Here is a 17,370-nt window from a genome sequence, read left to right on the forward strand (position 1 = left end):
TCCCGGTCTTAATGTATTTTAAACACGCACGTGACATGGGTTACAAACATAGAGTTATAATATATCTTTACACCTTACACCTTTTCATTTCAATGAAAGTTGCTCAACAGCGCATGAAGCACCTGGAAGAACGCTCTACTTCCGCACTTTCCTTCATTTGAGCACCACGTTTTGGTGCTCAATTGGGATGCCCCGAGCCCCGAGCAAGTGCTCTAGAATTTCAAACGGTGGATGCACGCGCAGTAGCGTTTTAAAATGCGGAAGTCCTGCAATCCCAGATTTGAGCAACTTCACCGTTACACGGCGGTTCTGGGGGCTTGGTTACAATATGGCCAGAAAACCTGAAGCCACGCCGGTCGGCCTGACACGTGCCTAGCGGAAGCCCCGTTGCGGTCGTCGCCTTCGCTCACGCTGACCTTCCGCGGCAACATCTTCAGAGGGAGAGTGTCATCGCCGTTATGAACGAATGGAAAGAGAGCGTCGGTGAAAGTGTACGTGAAGGTGTGCAGGGGTCTGTTGGCGTCAGGATCGGAGAAGGACAGCTTTCCTCTGTTCCAGTCCACCTGGACTCTGATTCTCTTGGGGCTCTGCTTCACTAGGAGGTCAATGGTTGTCCCCGATAGGGAGTATGCTTTGTATTTACCCTCTTCGAAACTTATCCTCCAGAACTGACCCCCTTTTCTCCCCTTCCTCACTAAAGACTCTCCCAACACGCCTATGTCCCAGTTTTCATTGCCTCCGACCTCAACGTCCCAGCTGTGAGTCCCCGAGTTAAAGCCCTCGGAACCGATGACACAGCATACCCTGTCGAACCTCTCCGGGTTGTCGGGAAGCTGCTGTCTCTCTCCACATCTCACACTGGTCAGATCATCAGACAGGATGTATTCTGGGTGGGCGGTGTTGGGGTCCAGGATCACGGGCGTGTAGGAGACAACGTCCTTCATCTTGTCCCAGACTCTGAAGGGCAGGTTGCCCAGGTGTTTGGCCTCGTCTATCAGTGCCCCAGAGACCAGCTGTGGGTCCTGCTGTTGGAACTGGACTGTGGTCTTGTAGACCTCTGTGTTATTGCCAGCTCTTAGCTCCTCCTCTATGAATCTGATTGAGTTTGAAATGGTTGATATTGCAAGGTTAAAACCCTCAATCTTCTCTTTCATCTTCTGAGTCTTCTGTTCCTCTTCCTCCCTCAGTGCATCGATCCGAGCCTCCTCTTCCTCTTGTAGAAACTGATGCAGCTCCTTAAACTGTTCCTTAATCTTCCTCTCTGTGTTCTGGGTCTGGACCTTAATGTGCTCTGCTGTTTGCTCACAGATCGTTTTAACTCGGATAAACATATGCAGTTTCTTCTGTACGAACGTCAGTAATTCCTGGGCTTTATCCTTGGGATCCATCTTCCATCGTTTCTCATCGATGAGGGTCTCGCACAGGTTCTTCAGAGCCAGGTTACAGTGTAGATATTTTCTCTTATTTATTTTCTTGCAAAGTGGACATTCACTTGTTTTCTTATGTTTCCACCATTCCTCTATACAGGCTGTACAGAAGCTGTGGCTACACAACAGGATTACGGGCTGTTTAAATATTTCATGACACACGGGACAGGAAAAATCCTCATCTGCAAAAGATGTCTGGGAAGCCATTTGGTCACTCAACGCTCAAGAAAAGCGGCCAGTCCCTCTAGAATGTCCCCTGAAGCTTACTTTGACCCTGAACTCCGGTTCTTGTTAAAGTCACGCTCACGATTGAAGGTCGGTCAATATCACTTCCTGTAGCTGTGGGAAGACTGTGTTGTGTTCTTGTTTTGTTCTCTCTAGAAATAGTTAGAAATATGTCACTGTGACGTAACTCTAAATTGTCACTATATGCTGCCACGGTGGTGTGCAGTTGCAGGCAATATGTGCTTGCTGCCTTTGAACCGTTTCTAAAACTGTTGCACTATGTAACTTGGCTCAATAGAAGAGCAAGGGAGACAAAATACAACCACCCCAACTGTACCTCAACTGTGTAAGTTATATTGTATTAACACTAGAGGTTCGGGCAGCTGCGCGGCCCTCCCATCTATCCGCTGCGCGGGGATCCCGTCTAGTAGCCTGGCCCGCTCATCGGAGACAGAGACAGCAGGCCAAATTGAAAGCAAAACCGGCAACCCTGTGGCTCCACCTGGAAACCCTGTAGCTCCACCCAGACAGGCACAGGCAGGCCTGTAGCTCGCGAAACCTAACTTGTTGGAGACCCAGACACACATACAGCTTGGAGACGCAGACAGCCACGCATGCACGCGACTCTCTATTGTATATTAGGATACTCTACCATACAGATTGGACACAATTACATTTTATTCATAATTCTTTTTTTAACATAGTACCACTTTAGGTTTGCAAGCTTGAGCAGGAAATTGCTACAATTGGCACACGCCGTTTGGTTAACCCATTCAAACCGGGGAACACATCTGTGTAACCACTTAAACCATTATTTTATACTTTGGCTATTCAAAAAATAGCAGATATACAAGCTCATAGCGCGGCACGAGTGCCTCGCTATGAACTTGTAGATCTGCATTTTTTTTTTTTATGTAAAAATGTGTGCAAATCTTTGAATATATATTTGTTAAAGCGAACATTTGTACTCAAATCTTTGCTTCTGGGGGTCCCTGGAACAACATATTTTGAGATTGGGGTCCGCGGCCAAATACATATCATTTTGGGGGTCTTTGACATGAAAAGCACCACTGATATTATAGCAACATACATCTTTCAGAAAACTGTTAAGATTTAGAAGACATTTGTAGATGCGTTCCCGATTTTGAATGGGTTTAAAGCGAACATTTGAGACTGATCGTCATAGCTTGTCAGGTATTCAGTCATGTCTGACGATCCTTGTTGGGAGTGAAATGCGTATAGTTAGTTGAAACAGGTGCTTATTGAGTGCAGGGTTAATTAATTGAACCCTATCCACCTGTTTCCTAGGCTTGTGTTTTCCACTTCCTGTCGGATTTCATTGGATATCATTAGTCATCTGACCGGTTTCATTGGATTTCATTGCATCAAAAGACAGGAAGTGGAACACAGTGAAAACCTAGGAAACAGGTGGATAGCGCGGTTTATGAGATCAGACCCGGACCGACACTTGACAGAGTCGAGTTCCGCTGTCACAGCAGTGCAGCTCTCGGCACAACAAAGGCAGCAGTGTTGCCAGAGTTTGTGAGAGGAATAAGCAACCAGGTCTATGAAAACAAACCCAAAAGAAGCGAAACATGAGAACTTTAAAACCTATACAGTATACAGTGGCTATTTGAAGATAGCCGATCTACAAACTCACAACGTGTCGCAATGTGATACGATGTGAGCTTGTTGATCTGCAATTTTCAAAACAAATCTTTACTTTTTTTATTTTTTTTATGTGGAATATTTGTGAAACATTTTTACAACACAAATTGTATGGGGGTCTATGGCACAAATGATCTTCAGATGGGGGGGGGGGTCCGCGGACACACATACACATACACACACACATATATATTTATGTATATATGTGTATATAACTATGAGAACGGTCACACTGAAACACTAAATGAAAAAGGTGAGCTTGTTTTTCCAAGGACCGTGGTCAATGATCTGCTGGCAATCCTTTAAGCAGCACTATGTAACTTTCCTCTTCTACCCCGGATTTGAACTTGTTTGCCTGATTACAGGGATGTTTCACTTTCAAACATGTTTGTGGTAATTTTAACGTCAACTCAGGCTTTTGTGTTTCTCCCCAAACGGTTTTTAAGTTGCTTGATTCAGTATTTAGATATGATATTATTCTTTTTTTTTCCTCCTATACAAACCCATTGTAACTTCAAACTCCATTTTAACCATGATATAGATTCATTGAAAACACCCATCCTTGGTTCTGATGACTGATATTGATTGACCTTTTGTTTGTATACAATGTTGTGGAGGTCCCTGCTTCATCTCACTCTCTGCTAAGGGGTCCTTGGCCTGAAAAACGTGAAGACCCCCGCTCTAGTTTGTATATAACTATCCGGTCAAGTGCTGGAATTTGTGCATCAAAGGGGGGGGAGACGTGATGTGACGTTGCTGTGGAAACCATGCATGAGAAGCCATGTCGTAAAAAAGTTTGAGAACCAAAAAAAAAGTGACAGTAATCATACTCTAGTGATAAAAATAACTATAATCATAATCTAATATATCATCATCATCATCATTATCATCATCATCATCATCGTCGTGGTCCGTGTCATCGTCATCATGGTCTTCACCATCATCATCATCATCATCCTCAACATCATCATCGTCATCATCCTCATCATCATGGTAAATGATGGCTTCATGGCCATGGTCATCACTATTCTCTCTCATTACACTGATCTTCCTTGGTAACATCTTTAGAGGGAGAGTTTCGTCACCATTATAAATGTTTGGAAAGACCTTCTCGGTGAAAGTGTGTGTGAAGGTGTGTATGTGAGTGTTAGTATCAGGGTCAGAGAAGGACAGCTTCCCTCTGTTCCAGTCCAGCTGGACTCTGATCCTCCTGAGTTTCTTCCTCACGGAGAGATCAGTGAATGACCCTGGTGTGTACGCTGTGTATTTACCATCGTATAAATTCATACTCCAGAATTGACCCCCTCCGTCTTTCCCCTTCCTCTGGAAAGACTCTGATAACACTCCTATGCCCCAGTCTGCATTGTCTCCAACCTCAACATCCCAGCTGTGAGACCCAGAGTTAAAGCCCTCAGAACCCAGGACGTACAAGTAGTCAAACCTCTCTGGGTTGTCGGGAAGCTGCTGTTTCTCCCCATATCTCACACTGGTCAGGTCATCAGACAGGAGGAGTCCTGGATGAGCTGTGTTGGGGTCCAGAATGACAGGTGTGTAGGAGACAATGTCCTTCATCTTATCCCAGACCCTTAAGGTCAGGTTGCCCAGATGTTTGACATCATCTATCAGTGGTCCAGAGACCAGCTGAGGGTCCTGCAGTGTGAACTGGACTTTTTCCACTGTGGCCTTGTAGTCCTGCAGGAATGACATATTTCCATCTCTCAGCTTCTCCTCTATGGCTCTGATTGTGTTCGAAAGAGCTGATATGTCTCTGTTCAGACCCTCAATCTTCTCCTTCATCATCTGACTCTTCTGCATCTGTTCCTCCCTCAGTGCAGCAATCCTAGCCTCCTCTTCCTCTTGTAGAAACTGGTGAAGCTTCTTAAACTGTTCCTTAATCTTCCTCTCTGTGTTTTGGGTCTGGACCATAATGTGTTCTCCGGTTCGTTCACAGTTTGTTTTAACTTTATTGAAGACATTCCGTTTCTTCTGTAAGAGCTTCAGTAATTCCTCGGCTGCCTCCTTGGGATCCATTTTACGACGTTTCTCCTGTATGAAGGTCTCGCACAGGTTCTTCAGAACCCGGTTACAGGGTGGATATTTCCTTCTATTTACTTTCTTGCAAACCGGACATTCATTTTTTTCCTTATGTGTCCACCATTCCTGCAGACAGGCTTTACAGAAGCTGTGGCTACATGACAGGAGAACAGGATCTTTAAATACCTCACGACACACAGGACAGGAAAAATCCTCCTCAGAAAAAGACACCTGGGCAGCCATTTAGTTAAAAGTCACACTCAGTGGATCCAAGCTGGGTCCTTATTGCCTTATGCAGCTGTGGGAAACTGATGTGCTCTGGTTTGGGTTTCTCTAGAAATAGACCAGTTTAGAACGATGTCACAGTGACGTCACTGCTTGTGGAATTACGCACGCACGCACGCACGCACGCACGCACGCACGCACGCACGCACGCACGCACGCACGCACGCACGCACGCACGCGCACACACACACACACACACACACACACACACACACACACACACACACACACACACACACAGAAAGACGGACGGACAGAGATTTCGCACTTACAGTAGGATGATGTGAAAATAGTCACAATGCAAGGTGTTATATATATGGAGATTCCCATAAATGGAGACGATCGACCTACGAAGTCTGACAGCATAGAATCTCTCCTAGACGGCTGTAAACAGAGATTCCTAACATACCTAGCTCTGACATCAGAAAACCCCTCCTGGAAACTCCATATACAGTATGGAGATAACATCCAGGACGGACATCATAGTCCCAGATTTGGGCATAACTGACATAGCCCGCTCCATATATGGATATGCCTGACACTACCTGACATCACTGTAGTGACAGCAGGGGACACAGCCAACAGTATAAAGGACCCTGGATGCCCTGGTAAAGGGAGTGTCCTCAGCAACGCTCAAAGATCATCTTAACTCTCTCCAGAGTACCAGGAGATTAGCTGGCCTTACAAACCAGTTAATCACGGATTGCATATTCACGGACGACTAGCTGGCTTTACAACACAGTTAGGCCTCACAGTGGCTCTTGAGTCCGGTTTTCACCAGTCAGACGATTATCAGTTTTACACAAGGTATCTCCTCAGAGCACATATCCCCGCCAGGCTGGGTACCCTAGCCAGGGCTATGTAAGTCGTTGCGTAGGTGTTCAGCCGCAAGGAAGCTGGGTGGGGTAAATTAGCGTGGGACCAGACGAATCTGCCAGTGCAAACAAAAATGCCCTCGGCGATTTGGATCTGGCCCCACTCCGTTGTGAATCCATTTCCTGCTCCCGAAGTCTAGGGTGACCAATCAGGGCCCAGTGTTCAGATATGGGAGACTGTACTTGGTAGTTGGTTGTAGGTCCATTCTTTTGATCTCGCCCCTTGGAAAACTAACGTCCTCATAGAAGCACCAGACTCATATCCACGCAGGGATATGTCAGTGGCAGGCTGCGCCCAAGGCAGAATCCGACGAGAAATCTCAAACGTGGCAGGCAAAGAGTAAAAAATCACACCCTGTGTGAAGAGAGTGGTGCCTTTGATGAGCCCCGTATTGATGTTGTCATCAATGTTTGTTTATTGGACATACGGACGGACACACAGACAAAGTCAGATATAGGAGTGGTTGGCACCACTCAAAAATCAATTCAAACCATTTTTCAAAATGAAACATCTTTAACTCAAATCTTTGCTTCTGGGCGTCCCTGGAACAAAATATGTTGAGATCAGGCTCAGTGGCCAAATACATACATATCATACATATCATCATAAGGGGGCGGCCATAGCTGAATGGTTAGTGAGCCCGCCTAGGGAGCCAGAGGCCCTGGTTGCCTCAGGTTCGATTCCAGGCCAGGTCAGCATATGTGTCGATGAAATTAAATGTGTCCCTGAGCAAGACTCTTAACCGCTAATTGCTCACAGGTTCTCATTGGAAACAAGACCGCAAGGACTTTCATTAACGACCTGTTAAAAGGAATTATCCTTATCCTTATTTTGGGGGTCCTTGACGTGAAAAAGTTTGAGCACCGCTATATAGCATCATATGCAATTTCAGAAGACTGTTAAGATTTAGATGACATTTGTAGAATCGGCCTCAGGTCTTAATGAGTTAAGTGATTAATTCATATCTGTGTCGTGTACTGTGTGATTGCAGGATCTCCAAGAACATCCCGACCACCAAAGATGTGGAGCCTCTCCTGGAGATCGACGGAGACGTGCGGAGCTTCGAGGTCTTCCTCTCGTCTCGCACCCCCATCCTGGCCGCGCGAGACATCAAAACCTTCCTGCCCTGCACCGTCAACCTGGACCCAAAACTACGGGAGATCATCGCAGGTACATTAAATATGATCAGAATCATAATATTATCATCATTAATGCCAATCAGAGATGGATGGGTGGCTACATTTACTTGAGTAACTTTTTGTTGAATTGTACCTGGAAGAGTATGGTAAATCAACAGACTTTTCACTTTTGAGTAAAGTGTGTGTGTACTGAGTAAGTATGTGTATGTGTGAACGAAACATTTTTGTTTTACTCCTTTTCGTTGGGGGCAAATGTAAAGAAATGGAAATAATTATTTTCATGCATCGTTCCACCAAAAAGAAAATCCTCAAATTACTTCCCTGAGTTTTCCCTGGAAAGTCTGACTCCTGGTACAAAAGAATAACCACACCAAAACACACACACACACACACACACACACACACACACACACACACACACACACACACACACACACACACACACACTAGCACGCTCGCACACGCACAAGTAACAGTGTTGGACATATGCGCTTTCCAGCGGACAGAGACGATATGGTTTTCTGTGTGTTATTTCATCTCTCAGACGTGCGTGCGGCCAGAGAGCAGGTGCAGACCTACCCGGCGCTGCAGGAAGGCCCGACCCAGCGTCCCACGTCGGTGTACAGCCAGGTGTCCGCCCTGTCCCCCTCCGCCTCCTTCACGGGCCCCTTCAACGGGGGCGGCCCCGGGGGCATGGTGTCGCTGCCGCAGACCCACAGCAGCTACTACAGCGGCCTGGCGGGCCCACAGCATCCCTTCTACAACAGAGTGAGTCTATTAGTTCAGGGTTTTCTCAAAGTAGGGTGCCAGTGCCGGTGGCGCAGTCGGTAGCGCTGTCGCCTCGCTTGCTAGAAGGTCCTGGGTTCGATTCCTGCTAGGGACGCTGTACGCACGTGTCCTCTCCTCCGCGTCATCAGTGCCCATACCCTAGGTGGGGTTGGTGAAAGGGCCTTTCTGTGTGGAGTTTGCATGTTCTCCCCGTGTCCCCTAGGGTAGGTACTCTCACAAAAAACATGCAGTAATCCTGGTCTCTATACTGCCTCCCCCTGGTCAGCCGGGGCGCCTGATGGAGGGGAAAGGAACTGGTTGGAATAGCGTGTTCCTTCCACACGCTACGTCCTACCAGGGAAACCCCCCTCCTGTCAGGTGACAAGAAGCGGCCTGCTCCCTCCTCATGCGTTGAAGGAAGCATGAGCTCAGTTCGGGGCTCACCCCAGGCTGGCAGAGGGAGAGTAGCGCCCAGGATTACAAGCTTAGGCACTGGGTGAAAAATGGGTTACAAAATCCCGCAGAACACTATTATAATGTTTGTTAACCCATTCAATCCGGGAACGCATCTGTGGCATTTTAAGATTTCTTTGGGCTATTCAAAAATAGCAGATCTACAAGCTCATAGTGTGGCACAGAGTGTCGCGCTATGAGGGGTCTGCGGCCCTATCTCAAAAGATGTTGCTCCAGGGACCCCCAGAAGCACAGATCGGAGTTAAAATAGCAGATCTACAAGCTCATAGCGCGGCTGAGCTTGTATATCTGCTATTTTTGAATAGCCAAAGAAATCTTTGGCTACAGATGTGTTCCGGGTCTTGATGGATTGATGTATCAATATCACTTCAGTTTAACCACTTCAGACCCTCTATGCTTAGTTAAAGTGGACCTGAGTTGCGCTGTACTTCATGGTGCGTTCTTTTTCCATCTACAAATCTCTTTGCCGAAAATAGCCGATCTACAAGCTCTTGTAGATCGGCTATTTTTTGGCAAATGTCCCCTCCAGAATAGTGATGCTGGGGTTCAAGCAGTTCAAAGTATAAAACTATAGTTATTTTCAATCTGTCCAAATGAAAATGCAGTTTTCCTTGTGACATACTGTATCTTAGGGGGGAAAGATTTACATATTTACGTACCATAATATCTGTCAATAACAACTAAACTATTTGAATTACCACTTTTTGATCTGAAGCTAAATAGTATCCCTTTGACAACAAGCTGTGTTTATAGGGATAGTTCACCCCCAAAATGACTTTTTTCTATCGTCAGATAGATAGATAGAAGACCCCATGGGGACTTGAATTCATGGATGTTTTTTTTGTTTTTGTCGCATTCACACTAAGCCAATAATTTGATGACCGGCAGCGGTTCCGGTAGGAGACAGCCTCCTTTGTGTGTCCTACCGGAACCGCTGCCTACTGGTCCACCCGTCATTAAATTATTGGCTTAGGATGTTAGGAATGCGACAAAAACAAAAAAATATCCATGAATTCAAGTCTGCATGGGGTGACTAATCCAAAGAACATTTTAGAGATTATTTTTGGTTGACCTATCCCTTTAACACCATTAGCTGACAACGACACACGGCAAGACACGGTAGATCGGTGTGAACAGCGATGTGTGAGGTCACAGATGGAGTTAGGCGGCCTTAAACAATGACACTTTGCCCTCGGTTCGGTTGCTCTCCATTTGACAGACGGACTGGCAGTTGTCGGTAGGTAACCGTGGCGATCATCTCACGTTGGAAACGACCTTGAATGTTTGTTTTCCCCGTATAGTGCTGTGTGTTTCATCATCATTTGCCAAACGCTTCATTTGCTGGATAATGTTTTTAATGTCTGTGCTGTCGCTCCCGTTTGATTTAGTTTTGATGAGCGCTGTACGTATGTATGTAAGGGAATCCCTTGCAATACAGCAATTTATCACTGTTGTTGACATGAAATATAGCACTTGTTTTCAACCCTTTTGATGTCAAGGACCCCCAAATTGACACTTGTTAGCCTGCGGACCACCCATTTGAAAAGATATACCAGGGACCCCCATAAGAGAAGATTTTTACGGCTCTAGCAGTGATTCTCAACCATTTTCATTTCAAGGACCCCCAGTTTGACATGCATTAGGGCTACGGACCCCCAAACACTAACATTTCATTGATAATATGACTGTAACTAAAGTGAACTTGAAGTCAGAAGTTAGAGGAATAATGAATTCTGTCAACAACAGTGATGCAACGTCTCACATCATTGCATTAATTGTCTCCGCCAGGAGAGTTTGTTTTCACTTTCCGTCAGCCAAGCAAACATTGGTCGAGCCTCACGTGACACTTGACAATACGGTGAAATAGTGTGATCTGATTGGCTAGTGACATATAACGGGCTATAAATACATGTGTCACTTTGAAAGAGTCTTTGCCTCTTTCAAAGTGAGGTAAGACAGGAATAATCACAAAATGGCTGAGAAATGGCGGATACTGTAACTGTAGGAGCCATTTCATTTGATTTCATATTTTTTGACTGAATGGCGCCCCCACTGGTCGCCTCGAAAAATGGCACCATGATTCCCTATTAATCAGGCCGCAGCTGTGTGTAGCAGGACGCCAGAGGAGAAACAGATTTTCAACCGCTCGCTCGCTCGCTCGCACCATACACACACAGCGCAGATCATGAATGAAAGACATTGAACCGAATTATTTTGAGTTTATTTTGAACCTTTATGCTGCGCCTATTTGTTTTGAAACCCTTTAGTTAAAGTCTGGAGCCTGTTTCTTGTTTTCGTTGTTTGCACCCCGCCCCCCATATTATTTGAAACTTTTACACTACTCATTCCACAAATCATTGAAATCAACCTGTTCGAATCCATGAAGACACAAGAATCAACAACATCAAACAGTGAGTAACAAGAGACAGCCCAAGTCAAAGTGTTGAGCGCGTTTTAGACGTATTCTGGCGAAGATAGGCATATTGGCCCTACATTCAAGTTGAAAATCTCTCTGATACGGACACAATGAATGGAATTGGATGGATCTAAAGGATCTTATGGATGTGTCACGCTATTGAAGTTAATGGAATGTGCGACGTCACATGGATAAATGAACGCGAAAATCGCGCATTTAAGGAGGATTTGGATGAATATATGTCGCCATTAAATAAGTGTGCATTGATGCTATAAGTTTGGATTTGGACAATAAATGCTGCTTAAAGATGTCTGAACATGATAAAGAGGAATTAGGCCAACCTGAAACTGTTATTGAAGTGCCTGAAGTTACCACCGTTCACACTTCTGATAAAACTGATCAATTGCCTGTGGTTGAAGGGAAAAGACAAGTGAGGCCCACTCAAAGGGCACTTGAAGCTAATTATGCAAAGCAATGTAATGCAAGAAAAGCTAAACTTGGACAACTCACAAGCAAAAGAAATGTGTTACAAGCACTTATGGTTGATTACAGAAATGTTGAAATTGTTAAACAAGAATACAATGAATTTAATTCTAAAACAAATGACTTCAAATTACTTCACAAATCAGTACAGCAGCTATTATCAGAAGAGGAAGCTTCAGAAGACCAAGATCAGTGGTACAGGCCTAAGTTCAAAAGCATATGTGAATTTCATGACAAAGTTATAGAATGGATAAATAATGCCCCTGCAGCCATGGCACAAAAGCCAGCAGAAATGGCACCAGAAGTGACACAAGTGACACAAGCACTTAGTGTCAAATCATTTGGAAATGTTTCAGTTGGCATGATAAGTAGAAAGCAAATTAAAGCCACAAGCACCTCCGCATTAAGGCAGGCAGAGGCCGAAAGGGCAGCCCTACTTGCACGTGCTGCTGCTCTTAAGCAAAGGCAAGCATTTGAATTAGAGGAGGCACAGCTCAAAGCAAAAAAAGAAGCATTTGAATTGGAAGTGGAAATTGCAGCTGCTGATGCCAAGTTAAAAGTATTAGATGTCACTAAACATGTAGACACTAAGTCTGATATTAACCCCTTAATCCACATCAATGAGTATTTTGCCTCAATGCAATCCTTACCAGTGGACAGCCAGCAGGTTGATAATTATGGATTGGATGATGAAGAGGAGGATGATGAATATTTACAGGATGATGATGAGGATGATGATGATGACGACGGAGAGGATGAAGTTGAAGGAGCAGCTTCACAGCCACCACTGAGGCAAAGGTCTCAGCATGCCCCTAGTGGCCAATCACGGCAGCCACATAGACATATAAGGTCACGGTCACGGATGCCTGTTGCTCACCAACAACCCCAACAGCCTAACCCAAACCTTAGCTTGCAAGATGGTGCTCAGGTTAATGTTCGATCAGGCGGAGCCATGATGGACATTTTGAGAAAACAAAACGAAATCACAGAAATGTTAATTCAAGAACAGAGGTTCTCACTCTTGCCTTCTAGAGAAATTCCTGTTTTTAAAGGTGATCCATTAAGTTATGTCTCTTTCATTAGCACATTTGAACATTGTGTAGAAAGCAAAACAAGTGACAGCAGAGATCGACTGCTCTTTCTAGAACAGTTTACAGATGGACAACCAAAGACACTTGTGAGAAGCTGCCTTCACATGGATTCCCAAAAAGGCTATGTGAAAGCAAAACGGCTGCTACGCAAACATTTTGGAAATGAGGTTCTCATTGCTGCTACCTATCAGGAAAAAATTCTGAATTGGGATTTAATCCGATCAGAAGATGGCAAAGCCCTACATAAATACTCACTCTTCTTGAGAACATGCTGCAATGCTATGAGCAATAATGAAATACTGCAAGACATGAACAATCCTACACACTTGAAATCTGTCTTATCAAAACTGCCTTTCAAGCACAGAGAGAGGTGGAGGACTGTATCATATGATTACTATGAGCGTACACACAGAAGAGCCAAGTTCCCACAACTTGTAAATTTCATTGAAAGGCAAGCAAACATTGCCGTTGATCCCCTCTTTGGAGAAATACAAGACACAAAGCCGAAAGACAAGAGGACAATCCCTTCTCCCCGAAATAGCAATTTGAAATCAGTACCAGTTTCATCATACACTAAAAGCAACTATAAAAGCAGTTTTGCCACAGTAACAGAATCCTCAGAACCTAAGTCACAGCCAAGCACAAGCAGCTCTGCAGCCGTGCAACAGAAAGCATGTTTCTTCTGCAAAGGAAACCACAGCACAGATTTGTGCAAGGAATTGGATAAGAAAATGCACAAAGACAAAGTTGAGTTCTTTAAAGTAAATGGTTTATGTTTCGGTTGTGTGACTCAGGGTCACATGAGTAAGGACTGTAAAAGACGTATGACTTGTAAAATATGTACAAAGAAGCATCCTACTGTGTTGCACATTGAATTTAAAGATGCAAGTCAAACGAGTCCAAACACCGATAGCGTGTCAGTGGGCAGTGCATTAGTCACCATGAAAAGGCCTATCCATACTGGGGCCGGTGACCAACAAAAACTGTCAATTGTTCCTGTGCAAGTTAAATTGTCAAATTCCAATCAAGTACTTCAAACGTACGCTTTCCTTGATCCAGGGAGCACTGGAACCTTCTGTACTGAAGATTTAAGGAAGCAACTGAATGCCAAAGCGACACCAACTCGAATCCTACTTCGTACTCTTGGACAAGAAAAGGTCATAAGTATTAACAGAATCAATGGGCTGGAAGTGTCATGTCTTGAAGGAGATAATTTCCTAAAACTGCCACCACTCTATACTCAAACCGAAATTCCTGTAACCAAGGAGCAAATTCCCACTCAGGTTGATGTGCAAGAATGGAACTACCTAAAAGAGGTTAAGTTGCCATATATTGATGCAGATATTGGACTCCTGATTGGTAATGATGCAGCTAAGTTTATGGAACCTTGGGCAGTAATTAATAGCAAGGGTAATGGGCCCTACGCTGTAAAGACAAGACTTGGATGGGTGGTTAATGGGCTTCTACACAAACCCACAATAAGCCATAAGCAGCCAACCCATATTTTCAGCAATCGCATATCGATAATAAATTTGAATGACCTCATGATTCAACAATTCAATTATGATTTCCCAGAAAAGGGTTATGAAGAGAAGGCAGAAATGTCTATGGAAGACAAGAGATTCATGCAAATCATGTCTGACTCTACTGAAAGGAAAGATGGTCACTACCAAATAAACCTTCCATTCAAGCAGACGGATATAGCGATGCCTAACAACCGCCATCTGGCAGAGCAGCGTGTCATGTCACTTAAAAGGAAATTCAAGAAGGATCCGGAGTTTCACAAAGAGTACACTGACTTTCTTGAAAGTGTCATTCAAAAGGGACACGCTGAAGCAGTACCACGAGAGCAGTTAAATCCAGAGGAAGGAAGGACCTGGTACTTACCTCACCATGGAGTACGCCACCCAAAGAAGCGCAAACTGCGTGTAGTCTTTGACTGTTCTGCATCATTCCAAGGAACTTCGTTAAATGATGAGCTTATTCAAGGCCCAAACTTAACCAACACACTTCTGGGCGTCTTGATCCGATTTAGACAAGAACCAGTAGCAATGATGGCAGACGTAGAAGGCATGTTCCATCAAGTGAAAGTCACACCAGCTGACAAAAACTTTCTTAGATTCTTATGGTGGCCAAATGGTGACATCAGTCACAGCCTAGTAGAGTACAGAATGACAGTGCATTTATTTGGAGCAACATCTTCATCCAGTGTTGCTAGTTATGCCGTGAGAAGGACTGCTGAAGATAATAAGGATAAGTTCTCAGCAGTGGCAGTTAACACTGTTAAAGAAAACTTCTATGTCGATGATTGTCTTAAGTCTGTGCCAAGTGAGAAGGACTGCATAGCACTATCTAAAGAATTAAGAACCCTGTGTGCTCAAGGAGGTTTCCGCCTAACCAAATGGGTAAGCAACAGCCGCACAGTGCTGGCCTCTATTCCAGAGGAAGAGCGAGCCACAGAGGTAAAAGATATTGACTTGGATCAGAAGCACCTACCGGTAGAACGGGCCCTTGGAGTGCAGTGGAATGTGGAGGAAGATACATTTAGAATCCAAGTAAACATGAAAAATCAACCTTACACAAGAAGAGGAATCCTATCCACTGTAAGTTCAGTGTACGACCCTCTGGGGTTCTTAGCTCCGTTCATATTCTCTGCAAAGCACATCTTGCAACAGTTATGTCAGCTGAATTATGGATGGGACGACAGGATTCCAGAGGCTTTCTGTCAATCATGGCATAAATGGCTCACTGGACTACAGCAAATGGAAAACTTCAACATTCCAAGATGTATTAGATCTAAAGAATTTGGCAAAATCAAGTCAGCCCAACTTCATCACTTCTGTGATGCAAGTGAGACAGGATATGGTACTGTGACTTACCTTAAAATGACCAATACTGAAAACCAAATTCACACATCTTTAATCATGGCAAAAGCAAGAGTCGCACCCTTGAAACAGGTTACGATACCTAGAATGGAACTTACTGCTGCAGTACTAGCAGTGAAAGTAAACCGGATGCTGGAGACTGAGCTACACCTTCCACTCAGAAAAGCGGTATTTTGGACAGACAGTACATCAGTCTTGAAATACGTCAGAAATAACACCAAGCGCTTTCAGACTTTCGTGGCTAACAGAGTCAGCACTATCAGAGAACACTCTAATATTGAGCAGTGGAGATACTTGAACACCAAGATCAACCCTGCAGACCATGTGTCCCGAGGTCTTACAGCTGACGCATTCTTAAAGTGTGAAAACTGGAAGAAGGGACCGGACTTCCTACAGGAAAAGGAAGAGACATGGCCTAACTTACCTGCTGATCTCACCCCCATAACAGCCGACGATCCTGAAGTCAAAAAAGAGAAAGTTACAGTCAATACCATCCAGATGACAGATCAAGATCCTACTAGCACACTCATACACCACTACTCAAGTTTCTACAGATTGAAAAGAGCTGTGGCATGGATGCTGTATTTGAGAACTCACCTTTTACAGTTGAGTAGAAAAAGGAAAGATCTGATGCGAATTCAAGAACCAGACACAGACAAACAAAAACAGTCAATTGAAGTAGAGATGACAAAATTCAAAAACACTGTAAAGGTACACAACCTCTCTCTGGATGAACTGGACATAGCAGAGATAGCCGTTGTACAATTCTGTCAAAAACAAGGATTTCAAGAGGAAGTTGAAACATTACAGAAAGGAAGTTTGAACGTGCAGAAACACAGTTCAATCTACAAACTTGATCCCAAACTTGAAAACGAGGTATTAAGAGTGGGCGGGAGATTAAGCAGAGCAGCCATGCCGGAAGATGCAAAGCACCCTGCCATTCTCCCAAAAGACCATCATGTGTCTAAACTCATTCTTAGAAAGATCCATCAGGAAGTAGGACACAGTGGGAGAAACCACATGCTCTCCTTACTGAGACAAAAGTATTGGATTCCATGTGCCAACTCATTGGCAAGAAAGATTCTTTCTGAATGTGTGACATGTCGACGTCTCAATGTATCTGTTGGAGAACAGAAGATGGCAGACCTGCCAAGAGATAGAATAACACCTGACCTACCACCTTTCACACAAGTAGGAGTAGACTATTTCGGACCTATTGAGGTGAAAAGAGGCCGTACCACAGTCAAAAGATATGGAGTCATTTTCACCTGCTTAATCAGTAGAGCAGTACACCTAGAAGTGGCCCATTCTTTAGATACAGACTCGTGCATTAATGCGCTCAGGCGTTTTATTGCTCGAAGAGGCCAAGTGATGGAAATACGGTCAGACAATGGGACTAACTTCATTTCTACGGAAAGGGAACTGAAAGAATCTTTGAAGGAATGGAATTTGAACAAAATAGAAAGAACTCTACAGCAGAAAGGAGTCAAATGGATATTTAATCCACCCGCTGGTGCCCATCATGGTGGAGTATGGGAACGATTAATCCGTTTGCTCAAAAAGATCTTGCTATCAGTCACCAAACAACAAACTCTGGAT

General features: G+C 44.4%; 3 protein-coding genes across 6 annotated transcripts in view; 1 reads left to right on the top strand and 2 right to left on the bottom strand.

The window, feature by feature from the left end:
- LOC311063680 (kinase D-interacting substrate of 220 kDa B-like) overlaps positions 1-17,370 on the top strand; it is a 63,067-nt gene that overhangs the window by 29,385 nt on the left and 16,312 nt on the right. For all 4 annotated transcript variants that reach the window (XM_084083214.1, XM_084083217.1, XM_084083216.1 and 1 more), the window contains exons 24-25: positions 7,507-7,685; positions 8,199-8,422. In XM_084083214.1, coding sequence (XP_083939340.1) covers positions 7,507-7,685; positions 8,199-8,422 — 403 coding nt within the window. The remainder of the gene's footprint in view (positions 1-7,506; positions 7,686-8,198; positions 8,423-17,370) is intronic.
- LOC311063842 (zinc-binding protein A33-like) lies at positions 297-1,388 on the bottom strand (the record flags this gene model as incomplete). Its single annotated transcript, XM_084083451.1, has 1 exon — positions 297-1,388. The coding sequence occupies one exon, from the start codon at positions 1,386-1,388 to the stop codon at positions 297-299; it is 1,092 nt and encodes a 363-aa protein (XP_083939577.1).
- Positions 2,077-5,351, bottom strand: LOC311063843 (nuclear factor 7, brain-like; the record flags this gene model as incomplete). The annotated part of the gene is made up of 2 exons (XM_084083452.1): positions 2,077-2,211; positions 4,362-5,351. The coding sequence occupies 2 exons, from the start codon at positions 5,349-5,351 to the stop codon at positions 2,077-2,079; spliced, it is 1,125 nt and encodes a 374-aa protein (XP_083939578.1).

Source organism: Gymnoscopelus microlampas, assembly GCF_963454915.1.
Source record: "Gymnoscopelus microlampas genome assembly, chromosome: 16".
Taxonomy (NCBI): Eukaryota; Metazoa; Chordata; class Actinopteri; order Myctophiformes; family Myctophidae; genus Gymnoscopelus; species Gymnoscopelus microlampas.